Source organism: Balaenoptera borealis (assembly GCF_965194805.1).
Source record: "Balaenoptera borealis genome assembly, chromosome: 19".
Lineage (NCBI taxonomy): Eukaryota > Metazoa > Chordata > Mammalia > Artiodactyla > Balaenopteridae > Balaenoptera > Balaenoptera borealis.
Window position 1 is genome coordinate 1,198,187 of NC_138878.1, and position 17,989 is coordinate 1,216,175.

The 17,989-nt window shown below is 51.4% G+C and overlaps 1 protein-coding gene across 6 annotated transcripts in view; it reads right to left on the reverse strand.

Annotated features, from left to right (window-relative positions):
- Positions 1-12,097, reverse strand: part of ZC3H18 (zinc finger CCCH-type containing 18) — a 51,116-nt gene extending 39,019 nt beyond the window's left edge. For 4 of the 6 annotated variants that reach the window (XM_082368516.1, XM_082368517.1, XM_082368515.1 and 1 more), the window contains exons 1-2: positions 11,910-12,097; positions 5,085-5,674 (exon numbers count right to left, since the gene is read on the reverse strand). In XM_082368516.1, the coding sequence (XP_082224642.1) occupies positions 5,085-5,660 (576 nt within the window). In that variant the 5' untranslated portion in view covers positions 5,661-5,674; positions 11,910-12,097. The remainder of the gene's footprint in view (positions 1-5,084; positions 5,675-11,909) is intronic. The other 2 variants (XM_082368519.1, XM_082368518.1) reach the window with 1 other exon arrangement.
- Positions 12,098-17,989: the final 5,892 nt, after the last annotated feature.

Consider the following 17,989-nt stretch of genomic DNA (forward strand, 5'->3'; position numbering starts at 1 on the left):
GCCAAAAATAAATAAATAAATAAATAAAATAAATAAACCCAAAGTTTTTTTTTAAAAAAAAAAAAACCGAAAACAAAACCACAAAGCCTGTATGTGTCCTCAAATAACAAAAAGAACTCATTTCCCAGCCATCAGCTCCGCAGTCTCGGCAGATAAGGAAGCAAGACGCGGCACGTGCCCTGGAGCAGAGGCCCAGGCACCCACCGGGCCAACCAGGGGCTCCCTGAACCCTCGATTCTGCACCTGTGAAGTGGGGTAGCAATTCGGGTCTATAATCCCGCATTCACACCCTTTGGGGCCAGAGGTGATGTTCTGGCCTCAGAAAGGTGATCGGGTGGGTGGAGCGGCGCCCGGGACGGACAGTCATCCTCCTGTGAGGGGACCCGGGACCAGCCCACAGGGGGTAAACACAAAACCACAAACGGCCTCCACGGGCTCTGGCCAGGTCAGCCACTGGCAGAAGGAGAGCTTTCCCACCCCAGAACTCTGGGCTGCTCAGCTGAGCAGGGACAGTGGCCCGGGCCCCCCAACCGCCCCGAGGGGGGCGGCAGGCCTTACTTAGTCCCTCGTGGCCAGGCCACCACGGTTGCTTCCCCGGCTCCCACCAGGGGACAGTGCTGTGGATGTCCCCAGATCCCTAAGCCCGAGGCCTCACCTGCCTGGAAGCCCTTTGGCAGAAGATACTGTGTGTCCAGATGCGAAAGGAGGAGGTAGATGTGAACAGGAGAAAAGACAAAAGACCGCCTGCAAAGAAAACGCCTCCAAGTGTATCTGTCTGTGGCTGGGCCCAGAGCTACCACTTCTGCCCAAGGAGTCATGTGGCCCATCCACTCGGGGCGCGCCCCCCCCGCCCTGTCTCTGAGCGCGCACCCTATCAGTGTGACAGTCACTGACGAAAGGAGGAAGGGAACAAACTACGCCACGCTTTCCCAAGGGGATGGCACACTCCAGGTGGCTGAAGTTCTGTCAACCAGATGACAAGCGAGATATAAAAAGAGAACCAAGTCCATAAGCGGAGGAGACAAAGGATGGACCAAAGATGGAAGGCCTCGAGTCTGTTAAGGTGAATCACAGAGCCACGAAGGAAGGGGGTCTTTGTGCGGAACTCAGCAGGGGTGCGAGAGTGAGCCAGGCAGGCCTCACACGGCCGCTTGCTCCGTCTGCCTGTCCTAAGTGTGGCTTCGTGCACAGGTGAGACCGCTGACGAAGTCGAACTCACCCGCGCTTCAGCTGTCGGTTGTCGGGGACCCTCGGCCCCCGTCCACAAATAAGCCGGGTGCTATAAATAGTTGGTCCACAATCCTGTTTGCAAAATCCCATCCCCACCGCAGCAGGGAGTGGCACTTCCAGAAAGGCATTTGTATCTGAAGGTAGCACACCAAAACAGATAAAAGTAATTCAAGGCCTGAGTTATAAACTATGTGGTTCAGACAAAAGAATGTCAAAGGTTTATTGTACAAATTGATGCCACTATCAAGGAAACCACTAAGAGAGCAGAAAAGCTGCGGAGGGTGGGGGTGACTCCCCCCCAAATCAATTCACCTGTCCCAGTGACCCAAAATCTACAAGGGAAAAAAGAGGGACAGTGTACCCCGACAGGAGAGAAAAGTGCTTCTCAGTTAACAGGAGGATAAACCACAGGGCCTTTTAGACGCTTCCACTCAGCTGGCCGTTCCCAGCAATTCCAGGCCTGGATGCTGAGGGGAGACGGGCAGCGAAGTGCAGGAGGGGCCCTGGGAACGGTGAGCCTCTTTGAAGAGTCAGCGGGGCTGCAAGACCCCTGCCAGACGTGGACAAGCTCAGGGGCCTCAGTGAACGCACACTTGCGAGGTGTGAGCCAAACGGCCCTTTTCTTCTGCATAAAACATCCAGGTAGTCCACTTCTGATACCAAAAAACGTGCTTGAAAGCAATGGGGAAAAGGCCCCCTGGGACGGATGCTTTCCACTTGGACCAGAGGCTACTTGGCAGGGATTTAAACTAAAGGGGACCAGGCCAAAGGCCTGTCAGAAGCAGGCTGCTCATGGACCCAAGTGCACACCTCTGGCTCCCTTTCCATCTTGGGAGAGAAAGATACAGGAGTGTGTGCTTGCGGGACCGTGGGGCAAACTCTCTAGCCGAGATTCTGACAAGGACGGAAGGACGGGAACTGGGATGGAGAGAGCAGGAGAAGCGAACCAGCAGTAGTTTTTCAATACGAGCTAATGTGTATCTACACTGGGTTCTTCCAACAGCGGCTAGTGCTGGTGCTGGTCACCCACACGCAGTGCTTGAACTGCCTCTTTATGCGAATGGCTCTCCAGTGTAGACCTTCCACCCACTACCACCCCCATCTCAACGGCACTCAACTTCAACACGCCCCAAAGCAGCTGGAGTTCGCCCATCTGCTTAGAGGGCAGTTACCGGCTGCCTCCAAAGTGCCAGGTCCTGGGAATAGAGGGGGAAAGCCATGCAGGTCCCAGACTTAGGGAACCTGTGTTCTTGGAGGTGTGGGCACGGAAGAGCAACAGAAACAAACACACTAATGACCCAATCAATTCAGACTGTGGAAGCCCAGCAAAGGCACTGAGCCAGAGGTAAGAGTCAGGGGCAGGAGGCAGAGCCTGCAGAAAGGAGGTGACATGGAAGCCAATGGTTAAAGGATGGGGAGAAGCCTGGAACGCAGGCGGGCACAGGCAAGGGCAAATGAACCAAGGGGCTCCTGGAAGGCAGGTGTGCTCCCATGAGGGCCCAAGTCTCCATTCATAGCGCCCACTCCCGTTTAGGCCTGCCTATCCCTGAGGGGTGATGGGCTCTGCCCTTCCCAGTTACACCCCCAGCGTGTTACAATGAGCCTGACACACTGCAGGGTCCATGGGGCTGTGTGTGGGAAGGGCAGTGCCGCCCCGTGGCTGAACGAAGCTGTGCTCTGGTCCCAGCAGCCTGCGGGTCCAGTAGGGCTGTGAGGCCCTTGCAAGAGGTGCCAGGCAGGCACAAGCCAAACCAAACAACCATCTAGGATCAAGTGGGCAAGAAAGTCAAACTGGATTTCTATTTCACCTGCTGTTTCTGGGGGAAACCAGCAAACCTCCAGATGACGGGTGCTTTCCCGGGCCAGCTCAGTTCAACCCATGTCCCACGCCACCACATCTAAGTGTGGCAGGAAAGCCCGGGAGTGCGATGACGGCAAGGCCCCCCGGGACCTGCAGGGAGACACCTGTCCACATATGATCATGGAAAGGCAGGAAAGTAGATGAATTTTCCCGTACAGCTTATTCAACAGTTGAAGCAAGAAGAGCTTGCAACCGGTCCTTTCTTAGTGGGAAACAGACTGCCCAGAACCGCCGGCCACAGCACCCCAGTCATCAGGAGCCCCTCAATCCTTGGGGGCAGGATGCAGACGTGGCTTTTCTCTTTGTAAACTGAAAAACCAAACTCAAGGCAACCTCAACCAATGATTTCATCTTCTGCCCAAAATGTCGTCCAAACTGATTAACTGGAGTCTCATGGCATCTCCTTTTCCTCTGGTAACCCTGTGGTCAAGGTGAACTTTCCAGATGGGAAGGGAAGCATAGCTGGCGAAACCTAAGAGTGTTCATAGATAATGTCCCGACAATACCCTTTTAAATGAGTACAGTATTAATAAGTAACGGCTGTTAATTTAGGAGATCATCTCCTACACTTAGTTGTGAGAAGATAAAAGATCTAAAATTCTAAGCTTGTAACTACATACGCAATCTTGTAACGCCCCACAAAGTTCTGCTCTCGTGAACCAAAGCTTGAGAAGCACGGTCTTTGAAAACCAGGCCACAGCCACGGCCACCGCGACGCAGCGTCCGCACCAGCTGCCGCAGGAGCCTGGCACTTCCGGCGAGCCGGGGTTACGTACTTAACCAGCCCCTCCTCTCTCGGCAACCCAGAGCGCTTCTGAGGTGCTCCTCACACCTCTCCCCACGGGGACTCTCCGGGGAGCAGAATCTCCTTGCTGGGATATTAAAGGCCCCAGATCTTGTCAATCTGCTCCGTCCCTCTCTCAACCCCTTTTAGTAAAAGCATTTCTCAGCAGGACTTCAGGCTCTTCTCCCCCAAGACTCAACTTCTTAAAAGATCGTGACGGAAATTCTTTCAACAGAATCATCTGTCATAAAAACCCAACCTGCGCACAACTAAGATGATTATTACTGGGTACCTTCTCCTTAATCTGAAGGCCAGATTAATTTAAATAAGTTATAAGAATGTGATGCCTTGGTCAGAAGCCAAAGCGTTCTGACACACAACCCCATTTTATCCAGTCCTGAGGGTCTTTTTAGGGACACTCCCAAAGAAGCGTGGCCTAGCTGTGACCCTCAGCAGCGAAGAAGGGCAAAGATAAAAATGACTAAAATAATAGAGAAAGCTGGAAGGAAGTTTTTTCAGTCTCAAGAACCTAACAGGGGACCTCCCTGGTGGCGCAGTGGTTAAGAATCCACCTGCCAATGCAGGGGACACAGGTTTGATCCCTGGTCCGGGAAGATCCCACATGTCGCAGAGCAACTAAGCCCGTGCACCACAACTACCGAGCCTGTGCTCTAGAGCCCGCGAGCCACAACTACTGAGCCCGCACACCTAGAGCCCGTGCTCCGCAACAAGAGAAGCCAGGGCAATGAGAAGCCCACGCACCGCAACAAGAGTAGCCCCTGCTTGCCGCAACTAGAGAAAGCCCACGCGCAGCAACGAAGACCCAGTGCAGCCAAAATAAATAAATAAGTAAATTTATATTTAAAAAAAAAAAAAAAAGAACCTAACAGGAACTGAAATCCACAATGGTTCTAGTTGAATACTAACTCAAATATTACTTAAAGACAGCAAAGAAAAAGGCAGAAAATTACTGCTTGTTAAAAAAAAAAAAAAAAATCTAGAATTTTACCGCAATCCAACCAACAGCACCAGATGAGTGAGGGTCCACGGGACTTCTGCCAGCTACCGACTGGCAGACAGTCTTCTGACTCTAGCCCACGTCCCCTGATTTCAGCGCTCCCTCGTCACCACGGCCACGGCTCCCAGCACACGCCTCGTGTCCCCCTCCTCCGGGGGCGCTGCCGGCTCGGCTCCGCTGGGCATACTCACGTCGATCTCTCCGTCGTCGATCTCTCCGTCGTCGTCCTCTTTCCTCTTCTCCTTGGCGGCCTCCACGGGCTCCCTGTCCTCCACGCCGCGGACGCCTGCCTTCCCGTCCTCCCCGGGAGCCCCTTCTCCCCTCTCCTCGTCCTCCTCGGGCCCGGCCTTCTCGGTGTCGTCCTCCTGCGCGGCGGGGGCCGGCTCCTCGGGGACCTCCTCGTCGTAGTCTAACTCGTGCTCGTCCAGGTCCCTGGTGACCGACGAGGCCTCGTCCCTCAGGTCGTTGGTGCGGTCCTCCTCCCCCCGGCCCCCCTCGGCCCGCGGGGGGCTGGCCGGGCCCCCGCTCAGCTCCTGAGCCTCGGAGTCCCGGTCCTCCTCGTCGGAGCGACTCTCCTCTTCCTCCTGGCTCAGTCCCGGGGCGGCGCTCTCCTCAGCCTCCAAGTCAGAAGCCCTCCCCCCCGCTCCATCCAGGTCCTGCTCAGACCCACTTTCCCTCAGGATGTCATCGTCCGAGAGCCCCTGCTGCTCCTCTTCCTCATCCTCCGGAGAGCGAGGGTCCCGGTCAGGGCTCTCGGCCACATCCATCGGTACCCACGGTTCTGCAAAACAAAGAGAACACACACTCACAGCATCCAGCAAAAGGGCCAGTCAATCTCGCACTGGTTTGCTGGGCCCCGTGCTTGCCTCTGACCTGCAGGAGGGCTCGCCCCGCCTGGCTCCTCCACACCCCAGACCCCAGTCCGCAGACCACCGGCACTGCACCCCAGGCCTCCGCGGGGCCGGGCCGAGCGCGTGGAGCTGTGCGCCAGGAGCCTCACATCTGGAGCCACCGGGCAGCGAGAGACCCGGCGTGCCCACCTCCACACAGGGCACCCCGACTGGTTATCAGACAGTGGGCAAGAAGATGGGCATTGCAAGCGATAGCTTTTTGGGTTCGTAAAGTAATTACTTGTGAAATTCAGGAAAACGCGCATTCGGAAGGAGGTGGCAACACTGAAGGCAGCGCCTGGCCTCTTCCGGAGTCACCCCGCAGGGTCTGGAACAGAAAGCCGGCCTGCCTTTGAGAGCCCCCAGGACATGGGCCATCTCCCGTTCCTGCACATGTCTCTCCAGGTCCGGTCGTGATGGCCGCATCAGACCCTACTGGAGCAGCCAAGGGACGCCCGGAAGGCCTTCGTGCGCTGTGATTCTCGAGAACCACTGTTCCAGGACAGGCAGGTCATGGGAAAGAACTCTGGCAGAAAATCTTACATATTTAAGTAGTTTCTTATATAAAAAGACCAACAGTGTCATTTTAGAAGATTTCATTTCTATTTTTACTCACTAGATTTAATTATAAAGTGACTATTTTCTGGTTTTCCCACCCCAATGTGCAAAGATAGGACATTGTTCCATTGGTTCTAAACGCAGGTTGCAGAAGGTGGGCTGAGACGGTGTGTGCATGAAATCAACACCAAACAGCCTACAAGCAAACATTTACCATCCATCATGCAATGGGTAGCGAGTAACCACTAAGCTGGTGTGAAATAGCAGGAACAGTGAAGGGTTTAATGTTCACTTGATTCTTCAAAATTTTTTATTTAAAATAATGTATGCCCCAGTCATGCTACTTGGTACCTCAGTGAGATCTGGAAACGCACAAGTATATTTATATACTCTATATAAAATTACTTTATGCATTTACATAACTAAAAATTTAAAGTGTATCTTTTAACTTTATACCTTCAAAAGGAGAACCTATGTTTAAAGATGCACATACCAAGAGTTGGTATATGAACCCACAGTTAAAAACAGTTTTGTTTTGTTTTGTTTTTGCTGTTAATGGAAATTATTAAAATTCAGCAAACATGAGGACAAGTCACTTAAAATTCATCACTTTATAAATAAACTAAATGGTTAGCAGTAAAAGAAATTTACAAACCAACCAATCCATTCAAAGTCACTTAAAAGTAGACAGCTTTGAAAATGATTCACTTTTCAGTCTTCTAACTACACTATCCAGAGGTAGGACTACTGGAAAGAATTATTAAAAAGTTAGCCCTAAAATGGAGTATTTTGCTGCCCCGTGGCTTCCTGGCTTCCCTGTGCAGGGCACAGCCTGTCACCACACACATCACCCCTGCAGCCCAGGGCAACGAGCAAGGCAAGAAGCCTACCGCGGACAGGGCCCGGCACCCGCACCTCTTCCAGACAGCGTGGGGGCGTTAGGGCAGCCAGTCAGGGGCCAGTGGCAAACCGGCAGCCTCCCTCCTTAGCTAATGACATCAGTAAAACATAGGAGATTTTCCTTTGTGTATGATGTCCTCTGCCTACCCTTGTACAGTTTTTATTACATTGTATATAACAAAACCTCTCCACAGAAGGGCAGGGACTTTCATTCCCCAGCTGCTTAGGCTGGCACCTGGGACCCTGTAGGCAGGCAGCCACGCGCAGCTGGTCACTGAGCCTCAGACATATCCCTACTGGAAACCTGACAAATTCTGATTCTCACATCATAAGTCTAATGGCAACCTTGGGAACCAAGTCACCTCTGAAATCAATCAACTGGTAATCAAAATTAAGTGTCCCCTTAAACTAGTTTAAAATCCACAAAACTGATACTCTAGCTTTGCAACATATTATTATCCTGTTCATGGCACAGAGGCTCCCTCACTAGTAACTTGATAGCAGCCCCTTCTTGGGGCCCAGGTGCCAAAAGGTTTCATTGTCATGATTAGGTCCAACCAAATTGTTCTTTATATTCTGGCAAACTTTGATTTAAATCCTAGGGTAAGAAATGGGAGAAAGAACGTCTAACTTCAACTATATGAACTCAAGCAAGTGGGCCATGTCTTTCTGGGACACATGGAACAGGGCACACAGTGTGGGCTTCTGAGTCAGAACCTGAATCCCAGCGCTGCTGCTGCTTCCCAGCTTCAGGGTCTTGGGCAAATTACGTAAACTTGCCAGACCCCAGTTTGTTCATCTGAAATACGGGGAAACAGCATCCGCTGCAGAAGTCGTTGCGACACCTAAATGAGATCAGCCTGATGGCTTCCAACACCCACACCCCTCTCCCCACCAGACTGCGGTCAGTCTCCTGGGTGCTCAGGAGACAGCCATCCAACACACGCTGGATAATCAACTCTGCACGACCACGTGTGCAATAAAATCAAGTCCCCCCACCTGCTGAGAGACTACCACTCTGCCAGGCACTCGACCCAGTTCCTCGCATCAACCTTCCAAACAAACGCTGCTCCCCTCACAGAGAAGGAAACCAAGGCCACGTGGCCACTGAGCGCAATCCGGGCTTGCATCTCCGAGCCGCTGCCGGAGCAGGTGCCCAGTGCTGGCGCCGGCCCGATGCATGACGCGAGCTCCTGCTACCTGCCCCGGGACTAATCCCCACTTACCGCCACTGTTTCGACAGGAAAATGGGACCTGAGCTCTAACTGACTTCACACGTGCTTGTTTGGAACAGAGCCGTCACATAAATCGGGGACTTGGACTGAACCAGGAGATTTTGCCTGTTGCTCTTTTCTCCCTTCTAAAGTTTTGTGCTGATCCAGCTAGGTTGCTATCTTAGCCCTTCTAGAACCAAAAAGACACATTTTCACAGAGACGGAAAAGCTACTATATGATCCACACAGACTATTAAAGAACAGTGATGACCATATGGGAATCAAACTTGCGACACCAGTCACTTATTTTTTTATTTTAATTGTGTCTAAAGTTTGAACCTTAGGCACTTACACTAAAGGTGAATCTCGTAAAAGAAGCCCTCACAAAGGTGCACACTTCTACACCGACACCACAGGAAACGCTGCCTCAAATTAAAATCCTGAGGCTGCTGTACTGTGTGTAAAAAAGAAGTACTTGCAGAGCCTACATGCCCCACGAAGTGTGTATTATGGAACTCACTTCAGCCGTCCAAGCACAAAGCTAACTTCCCTCCTCTCACGGGCAGTTTTCAGTGCTGACCAGAAGGTGGTAGAGTGCAAGGCCCTGTGTGCACCTGCTCCTATCGGGGAGGACTACCGCTGGCAGCCTTCTGGGCAGCACGGATTGCTCCGAGAATCCGAGGAAGGGGATGGCTCCTCTCCCTAGAAAAACCTGGACATACACAATTTATCCCCCACTTTCGGAGTTCAAAACCTCCTGAGGTCCACCCACTGAGAACTCCTGCCCTAAGTATGCTGTACATTATTCTACTACATGCCCAAACTCGCCACACCGTGTACCGCAACTATCTGTTTGCAAAGTCTGTTGGGAGGTCCCCCGCCCCCGGCCCCATGAAGGGCCTGAGTGGAAGGGCTCAGAATCACCTGGGTTCTCCGAGCTCAGCAAATGGCTGGCACTTGGTAGCAGAGCTACCATATAACTTATTGTCTGAACTTGGGGGCGTGTTTGAGACTGAAAGGGGGCACTGTTAACCATTACAGCAGGCATGAGCCTGGCTGTCCTAGGCACACTGGGACACACAGTCACCCCTAGGAGGCCCTGACAATCTCCTGAGCAAAGGGGTCCCATCTCTTCTTTCCCTGTGGAACCTCCTGGGATTTTCCAATCTGAGGCTACACACAGGTGAACAGCTTGCAGAGGAAAACATGCCAAAGAATCTTCCTGCTTATCAGAAGCAACCTGAGGCACACCTTGCTGCACAGAAGGGGTGTGTCGCTGGGGGTCAGAAGACGGTGTGTGTTCCAGGCCCCACTCTGGGCGAGTGAACTGGCTCTCTGGGCATCAGTGTCCTGTTTTGAGATTAGTTCAATTCGGCAAATATCTGAGTACGTGCTCTGTGTCAGGAGCCAAGAAAACCATGTGGTCTATTAAATGCACACAATGAAGTGGAGGGTCCTCTGGTCACGTCTTCACAACCCCCAGGCTCACTATTCTTACTCAGTCTGTTCTTCTCACACCATCACCCTGTCACCGAGCGTTCTTGGCAAAGTTTAGAACTCTTTAGTCCTGTGACCCACAAGACAGTGAACGTGCCTGGAGCACAGAACAGCAGCGTCCATCACTGTGTCTCCACAGCATACTACGCTGGCAGACGCGGACGGAGAGACGCTCGCTGAATAAATCACAAGGTCTCATTACTTGATGAACTACCTGTTGCACGCCAGAAAGAAACTTGAAGTAAGTGCCTACTTTTTAGAAGACTATTCTAGAACTGAGAGACAGAGTGGGTGCTGCCTCGTTTCCCAGCGGTCATTCTGGAAGGCTGCACCCTGACTGCAAGGACACTGCTACAGTATACAACATGTGGGAACTTTTCTTTCCCAGCAACCTTTAGAACCTGCAGGACACTCCCCTGGCACTCTCAGTGGCAGCAAATCTTCCCTCTCTCACGGTGGGTCACTTTGACAAACCGCAGGAAGCTGTTCAGGGCCTGGTCTGGTAAGTGAGGTGAGTTCCCAAGCCAGGTAAGATGGTTTTTGGTCAAACGTGGGGTGTGACTATTGAATGAGACTGATTTTCCTCCTATGGTTTGTATATTTACTATGGCTTGTATATTTACTACCAAAACAGGAGTTCCAAAGAGGTTTTGGCAAAGGAGCACCAAAGAAATACAAGCCTAACCTTCCAGGTTAATAATTTTTAACAGAGCACTCCCTATCTGAATGCCCAAGTTCTGCTACATCTGGTTAAAATTCAGACTCATAACTTCATGGATTTACAACATCCAAAGGAAGGATGTCAAGGTTGGTGATAGACACCATCCCCAAACTGACTAAACTTGACATCAAACGACTCCTCAGGGAGGAAGCACTCACCTTGAGATGATCTGTGAAAAAGGAAAAAACCTCTTCAGTGTTTGATCGTTTCCCACCCAGAACCGGAGACAAGTTCCAGCCTCTGGGACACACGTGATTGGTTTCCAGAGCTGGCTGGGCTCCACACATGTGCTCAGATTGTAAAATCATCAGGCAAAGACTCCCCTGCCTGGGAAGCGGGAATCAGCCTGGGTCCAGGCTCACCCTGAGAATCCCAACCTCTGCTCTGGGACAGGACCACTCCACAGGCAACACGAAGGAGATGAGAATCAAAGGAGAAAAGATGACAGCACTGCTATGCCTCTAAATGCCCTCTTCGTCCATTCTCCCCAAATTGATCTGAAGAACTGACCTGCTCTCACAGATACAGAACTGAACAGCTCATTTAAGACGATCAACCACTCTAGCCGGCAAACTCAGCTGTCATGAAGTAGTCAGTAAAACTGAAGTTTTAGCAAGAGTAAGGCAGAAAGTCTTTAAGTCTTAGGTTCTCCCAGCAATGAGCCGGCATCCTTTGGGCTCTTAACCAAAGGGGCACAAGGAATTTTATTCCAAAGAGTGGCGCGCGTCTTGGGACACAGCCAACAGGTCCTACCTGTGCCTCCGGGAAGCCGAGGGAGCAAGTTCCAGGAGGCTCCGGGGAGCTCAAAGCTCCCGAAGAGCCTATCCCCAATCCGGAGGGCGAACCTGTGTGCCTCCTTCCGCCCCCCACCCCATCTTTGTGGGCGGAAAGCAGTGCCACGCGAATATCCCGGAAGAGAAATGACAGCTTCGGGAGATCAACCCCACTGCAGGGAGCGGAAGCAGCTGTCGGGCGCTCGAGCTGAGGGGGTCCAGGACCCCCAGGCCGGCTCGCCCGAACCGAACGTGGGATCGTGCCTAGCTCAGCTTCCCCTTCCCGGGGCCCGAAAGCCACGTTTCGGCGGGGGGCAGCCTGGAGCGCTCCCCGGAGGCGGAGGCGGAGGCGGAGGCGGCGGGGCTCCCGGGCCTCGGCTCCGCGCAGCCGCCACGCTCCCCGCCCGGCCGCCTCGGCCTCCTCCTCCCGCCGGCCCGGCCTGCCGCCGTCGCCACCACTTACCTCAGCGCAAGGGCAGAGAGGGGGCCACGGCTTCGCAGGAGTCGGGGCGGCGCGGGGAAGACGTCCCTCAGCCCTTCCGCTCCTCACAGGCTCCGGCTTGAGGCGCGACGCGGGCGGAACAAACGGGCTCCACTACCCGCGGGGGCCGGCCATTGTGCGACGTCATCAGGCCGCGACGGTTGTCTGCGGGCCGGCGGGCTTCCCTCGCTCGCCACGCCCTCCGTCCGCTTCCTTCCGGCCTCCGCGCGGCCGCCACCGTGCGGCCCCGCCCCCTCGGCGCGCGCCCGCCCGAGCCCGCCCGAGCCAGCACGGCGCAGGCGCGGCCGGGGCACCGCCCCTGGGGCGGGTCTCCGAGCCGCCGCACCGCCCGCCTAGTCGCAGGGTGGGCTTCCCGCGCCGCGCGGTCTCGTGACCCGCGAGCGCCGGTTCGCGCCTGGCAGTGCTCTCAGCGGGCGGTACCGGACCCGCGGAGGTGGGTTCTGCGACGTCGGGGCTCGGAACTTACGTGCTGCCATGCGGCTGGAGAGGTCCCAGCCAAAGTTAATCCTTTGCGGGAAATGAGTTTAAATAGCAAATCTTAAAACATTTTAAACTTCTTCCCGGGAACTAAATAGCTCCCTCTCTGTTAAATATAATCAGTGCAACGCAAAATTAATCATTTTCGAGAAACTGAGTTTAAATGTCAAAGACTAAACATTTTTTTTACAAAGAAAATATTTTTATTTGTATAACAAATATTCTAAGAAATGATGACATAATAAAATTAACAGAGTTGATGTGATGTCGAGACACAAATAAGTATGTAGTGCTATTGATGATTAATCATTTTGTTTCATCCAACCTCCCATCGATTATTTTAGAGAGCATCTCTGGTGTATTTCTGACTGAATCTTAAGCATGATGTATCCAGGTGATTCAATTAGGAAATCTTTGAAAGAATGAAGCCTAAACATTTTTAAAGACTATTTCTGTGCGACTAAATAGCTCCTGCTTTATCAAGTATAATGAGTCCAACACAAAATTTAATCATTTTTTTGAGATACTGAGCTTAAATGTCAAAGCTTAAACATTTAATTATTATTATTATTATTTTTTTTTTTTTTGTAAGCAATCCAGTGTTGAAAAGTTTGCTTCATCATTTTGTGGTGTTATCTTTGGGTTAAGAAACAGGATCAACTAAAAAGAAAATTTCATAGAGTCCTGGTGGATTTTGCCACACTGTGGCTTGTAACCTATTTGCTGGAAGCACCATAAAGTTCTCAGTAGTAAAAAATCAACCTTAATTAGCTTTTAAATTGAAAAGCAAATTTTTTGTGTGTGCTGTCTTAGAATGAGAGGTCCAGGGTGGGATTTTCCCCATAGGAAATAAATAAAAATAGGAGTCCCGGCTGGCAAAAGGACATAGACCACTGAAAGCTTAAACATTTAAAACTGTTGCCAATGTTGTTAAAAAGTAGCAACAGGTCCAAAATGGAGTCACTTATGCTAAGCCTATCAAGACTTAATACCTAATTTAATTGAAGTTTTAGCCTCTCCCTAGAGTGGAAATTTAAACCCATCAGTCAGCACTAAGGAGGTGATCTGCCTAAGACCCCTGCATCCCCTAAGGGAAGGTGCCCTTGCTGGAAGTAACCCACCCTTTTAACTTCCTTGTCTCACCCTCCTGTACCTGTAACAACCTCCATTTTGTACAGCTTTTAGAAGCCTTTCTGCTTGCTACATGGGATGCAGCCTGATTCATAAATTGTTGAATAAAGCTAATTAGATCTTCAAGATTACTCAGTTGAATTTTTAACACTGATTTCTTTAAAATAATCAGCTCAAAAAAACAGAAACAAAAACCAAATAATAATCACAAAAGTTAATCATTTTTTAAAGATACTGCGTTTAAATATCAGAGCTTAAAATTTTACACTCTTTCCATGTGGATAAACAGCTGTGTATCTTACTAAATGCAGTCAGCTTAATGTCCTTGATCAGAAGGACATCATGTGGCATTGGGACTATTTTTACAGCTTACCAACTGCCTTCACAGCCCTCAGGGTGGAGCCACACAGAGCCTCCTGCAGAACATCAAACTGTCCATGTTACAATAGGAACCTGCACTTAGAGGGACCCTAGGCTTGGTCGAATGCTCTGCTGTCCTCGCCTTAAGATTCTTAATCATTTTTGAACAAGGGGCCCACGTTTTCACTTTGCAGTGGACCCTGTGTGAATGAATGAGCAAGAGAAGAAATTGAGGGCATTGACATGGAGCTACCATTTGACCCGGCGATGTCACTCCCAGAGAAATGAAACGTGCGCACAAAAACCTGTACACGAATGTTCCAGCAGTGTTATTCACAACAGCCCCAGAGTGGAAACAACCTAGGTGTCCATCAACTGATGATGGCTCAGTAAAATGTGGTCCAGGGAATTCCCTGGGGGTCCGGTGGTTAGGACTTGGCCCTTTCACTGACAAAGACCCAGGTTCGATCCCTGGTCCAGAAACTAAGATCCTACAAGCCGTGTGGCACGGCCAAAAAAAAAATGTGGCCCATCCATACGGTAGAGTACTACTCAGCCATATAGAAGATTGAACTCTGTCTAAGAAGAGATGCCGTGGTCCAACCGTAAGAGGACACAAGAAGGTGGAAGGGGGCTTTCGCCAGAGCCCGGATCCTGGACTTCCAGGTTCAAGAACTCTGAGAAATAAATGTCTGTAGTTGAAGCCCCCCAGTCTGCGGTATCTGTTATGGTCATCTGAGCTGACAAATACATTCTATTTACATGAGATATCCAGAAGAGGCAAATCCACAGAGTCAGAAAGTAGGTGAGAGGTTACCAGGGGCTGGGGGAGGTGGGATGGGGAATGACCACTTAATGGGGACAAAAGTTCTTTTAGGGGTGATGAAAATGTTCCAGAGTCAGGCAGTTGTGATGGTTGTACAACTTTGTGAATATACTAAAAACCACTGAACTGTGCACTTTAAAAGGGTAGATTTTTGGGGGTGGGAGGAATTGGGAGATTAGGTTTGACACATACACACTATTGACAGTAGGTATAAAATAGACAACTATCGAGAACATACTGTATAGCACAGGGAACTCTACTTAATGCACTGTGGTGACCTAAATGGGAAGGAAATCCAAAAACGAGGGGATATTTGTATATGTATAGCTGATTCATTTTGCTGTACAGTAGAAACTAACAATATTGTAAAGCAACTATACTCCAATAAAAATTAATTTTAAAAAAGGGTAGACTTTATGGCATATGAATTATACTTCAATAAAGCTATTCTTTTTTAAAAAAATGAAAAGAGCAACTAAGCTTGTGCACCACAACTACTGAGCTTGCACTCTAGAGCCCGCGAGCCACAACTACCGAGCCCGCGTACTACAACTACTGAAGCCTGCCCTACTAGAGCCTGTGCTCTGCAACAAGAGAAGCCACAGCAATGAGAAGCCCATGCACCGCAACGAAGAGGAGCCCCCGCTCGCCGCAACTAGAGAAAGCCTGTGCGCAGCAACAAAGACCCAGCGCAGCCAAAAATCAATAAATAAATAAATGAAAATTAAAAAATAAAAGGAAAGAAATGAAGGGAGATGGTAGAGAAGAGGAGGAGGGTGGGAGCTGAGAGGCGGTGGGAGAGGCTTGGGGGAGGGGACTCCTCATAGGTGAATCTCTGAGTGTCCTCCTGTTTCTCCCTCCCCTTGCCTCTGGATCCAGCCACATCACCACCTGCCAGGATTAAGGCCAGAGCTCCAGCCACTCCCCCCGTTTCCCGCTCCATCACTGCCCCGAGCCCTACCCTCTCCGGGCACTCAGAGCCATGTGTCTAAATCTCGGATTGGTTCCAATCTCATCACTCCGGCCTGAGACCCCTCCAGCAGCTCCCTCTGCCCCCAGATAAGACCCACCCCTGAGCACGCTGTCCCCCACTCTGTACCCCCGGGCCGCCGCTGGCCCCTCCGCCCCTCCCGCCCGGCGTTACTAATCACAGTGTTTTCAACATCCGGAGTGTGTGTGTGTGTGTGTGTGTGTGTGTGTGTGTGTGTGTGTGTATGGGGGGGGGCGGGGAGGTGCATTTAGAAAGACAGAAAATGGCCAAGGTGGGATTAGAACCCAGGTCTCTCTGAATCTAAATCCTCGACCTTGAGCCACTGAGTCCCCAGGTGTAAGGATGCAAGCAGTGTTCTCTAGGCCTCAGTGTTCCGGCTCTGCGAAGTGGGGCTATTCACCCCTGCTGCCTCCCTCTCAGGAGGGAAGGAAGAGACAGGAGGTGATAGGCACAAACATCTGTCCTTATATGGACTCCCAGCAGGCCTGGTGCCCAGCGACCTTGTGGAATCCTGGGAGGCAGCCTCACCATTCTCTCCGTTTTATAGTCAGGGAAATAGAAACTGTAACATCTAAGAGCTGGGATTCCACCCCAGTCAGTTGGACCACAAAACCCAAGTGGTTGGGCTTCCCTGGTGGCGCAGTGGTTGAGAATCCGCCTGCCAATGCAGGGGACACGGGTTCGAGCCCTGGTCTGGGAGGATCCCACATGCCGCAGAGCAACTAGGCCCGTGAGCCACAGCTACTGAGCCTGCGCGTCTGGAGCCTGTGCTCCGCAACAAGAGAGGCCGCGATAGTGAGAGGCCCACGCACCGCGATGAGGGGTGGCCCCCACTTGCCACAACTAGAGAAAGCCCTCGCACAGAAACGAAGACCCAACACAGCCAAAAATAAATAAAAAAGAACCACTATGTCCATCCAAATAAATAAATAAATAAATAAAAATATAAAATACTCTAAAATCAAAATTAAAAAAAACAAAAAACAAAAAACCCAAGTGGCCTAGCGAATGAGGCTGTCTCCAGATTAAGGTACTCTGGCTGTGGCTGTTACGTAAGAGAAACGTAAACACCTGTTTCATCCAGCCCTGGTCATTTGGGGTCACTGTCACCGGCAGCCACTGTGACATTAACTGGCACATCCCCCCACGTTCTGTGGGACAATAGGTGTGGTTCCATCAGGCAAGGGCCTTTGGGTCAGTCGAGGGCCTGCATTAACATTACTTATCGTATAAAATAGCTGTGGCCATGGGCTGTGACAGACCTCTGCACGGCCGTAATCGTGGAACGCTGGATGGGAACTTAACGGTGTGGTGATCTGCATTGGGCCACGACCAGCTTGGGAAACAGCGTGGCGTTAGTGAGAGCAGTGCCTGGGATCAGCAGCTCCACCCTAGACGGCGGGGTCCCTGGATTACCAACAGCAGCAGCACCTGGGGATTTGTTAGGAATGCACATTCTCAGGCCCCGCCCCATTCCTGCTGCTTGAGGACCGCTGGCTGTGGGCCAGCGGCCTGCAGGTTAACAGGCCCCGGGGAAGAGTAAGAACCACTGGCCTGGGACTCTCTTGCCCATCCCAGCAAGGATGTTCATGGGTCCCTTCGTAATAACCGAAAGAACAAAGGCAAAAACGAGAAATGGCCCAAATGTTTACAGGTGATTGTAATATCGCACAATACTTACAAGATTGTAATTGTTTAGCATTGTAACATATGGATCCCAAGCTTCTGTGTACGAATCTATACATAAATCTATACAGGGGTGAAGCAAAGCTGCTTCCAAGGTGGGAGGGGGCGCTGGGTGCCCTGCTGAGGAGCCATGGGGCCATGGGAGGGTCCTGAGCAGGGCAGTGACAAGAAGGGCGTGGCAGGTGATTATTTTAAAACCCCCGTCTGACAGCTCTTGCGTCTGGATCACCCGGGGGTCTGCCGCGTTTCCTCTGGTTTTCAGCGATCTGGCCCTTTTTCATCGCACGACTTGTATTTTCAATTTGCTGTGGGACATTGTGGATGAATTATCTACTCCCAAAGAAGGCGAGGCTTTATTCTTCCCTGCAGGTGGTTTTAGCAGATCACTGGGCCCTGTTAAGATTTGCTTCTAGGCGTCACCAGGGCCGGTCTGTGCTCCCGGGGAGGGGGCCTTCGACGCCCACCTCCCGCATCTGCAGCCTGTCTCTCCCAGTGCCACACATTACTGGCTCCGTGCCGCGGACCTCCCCTCCCAGGTGCTTTCCGCTGGTTCCTGAAGTTTTCCCCAAG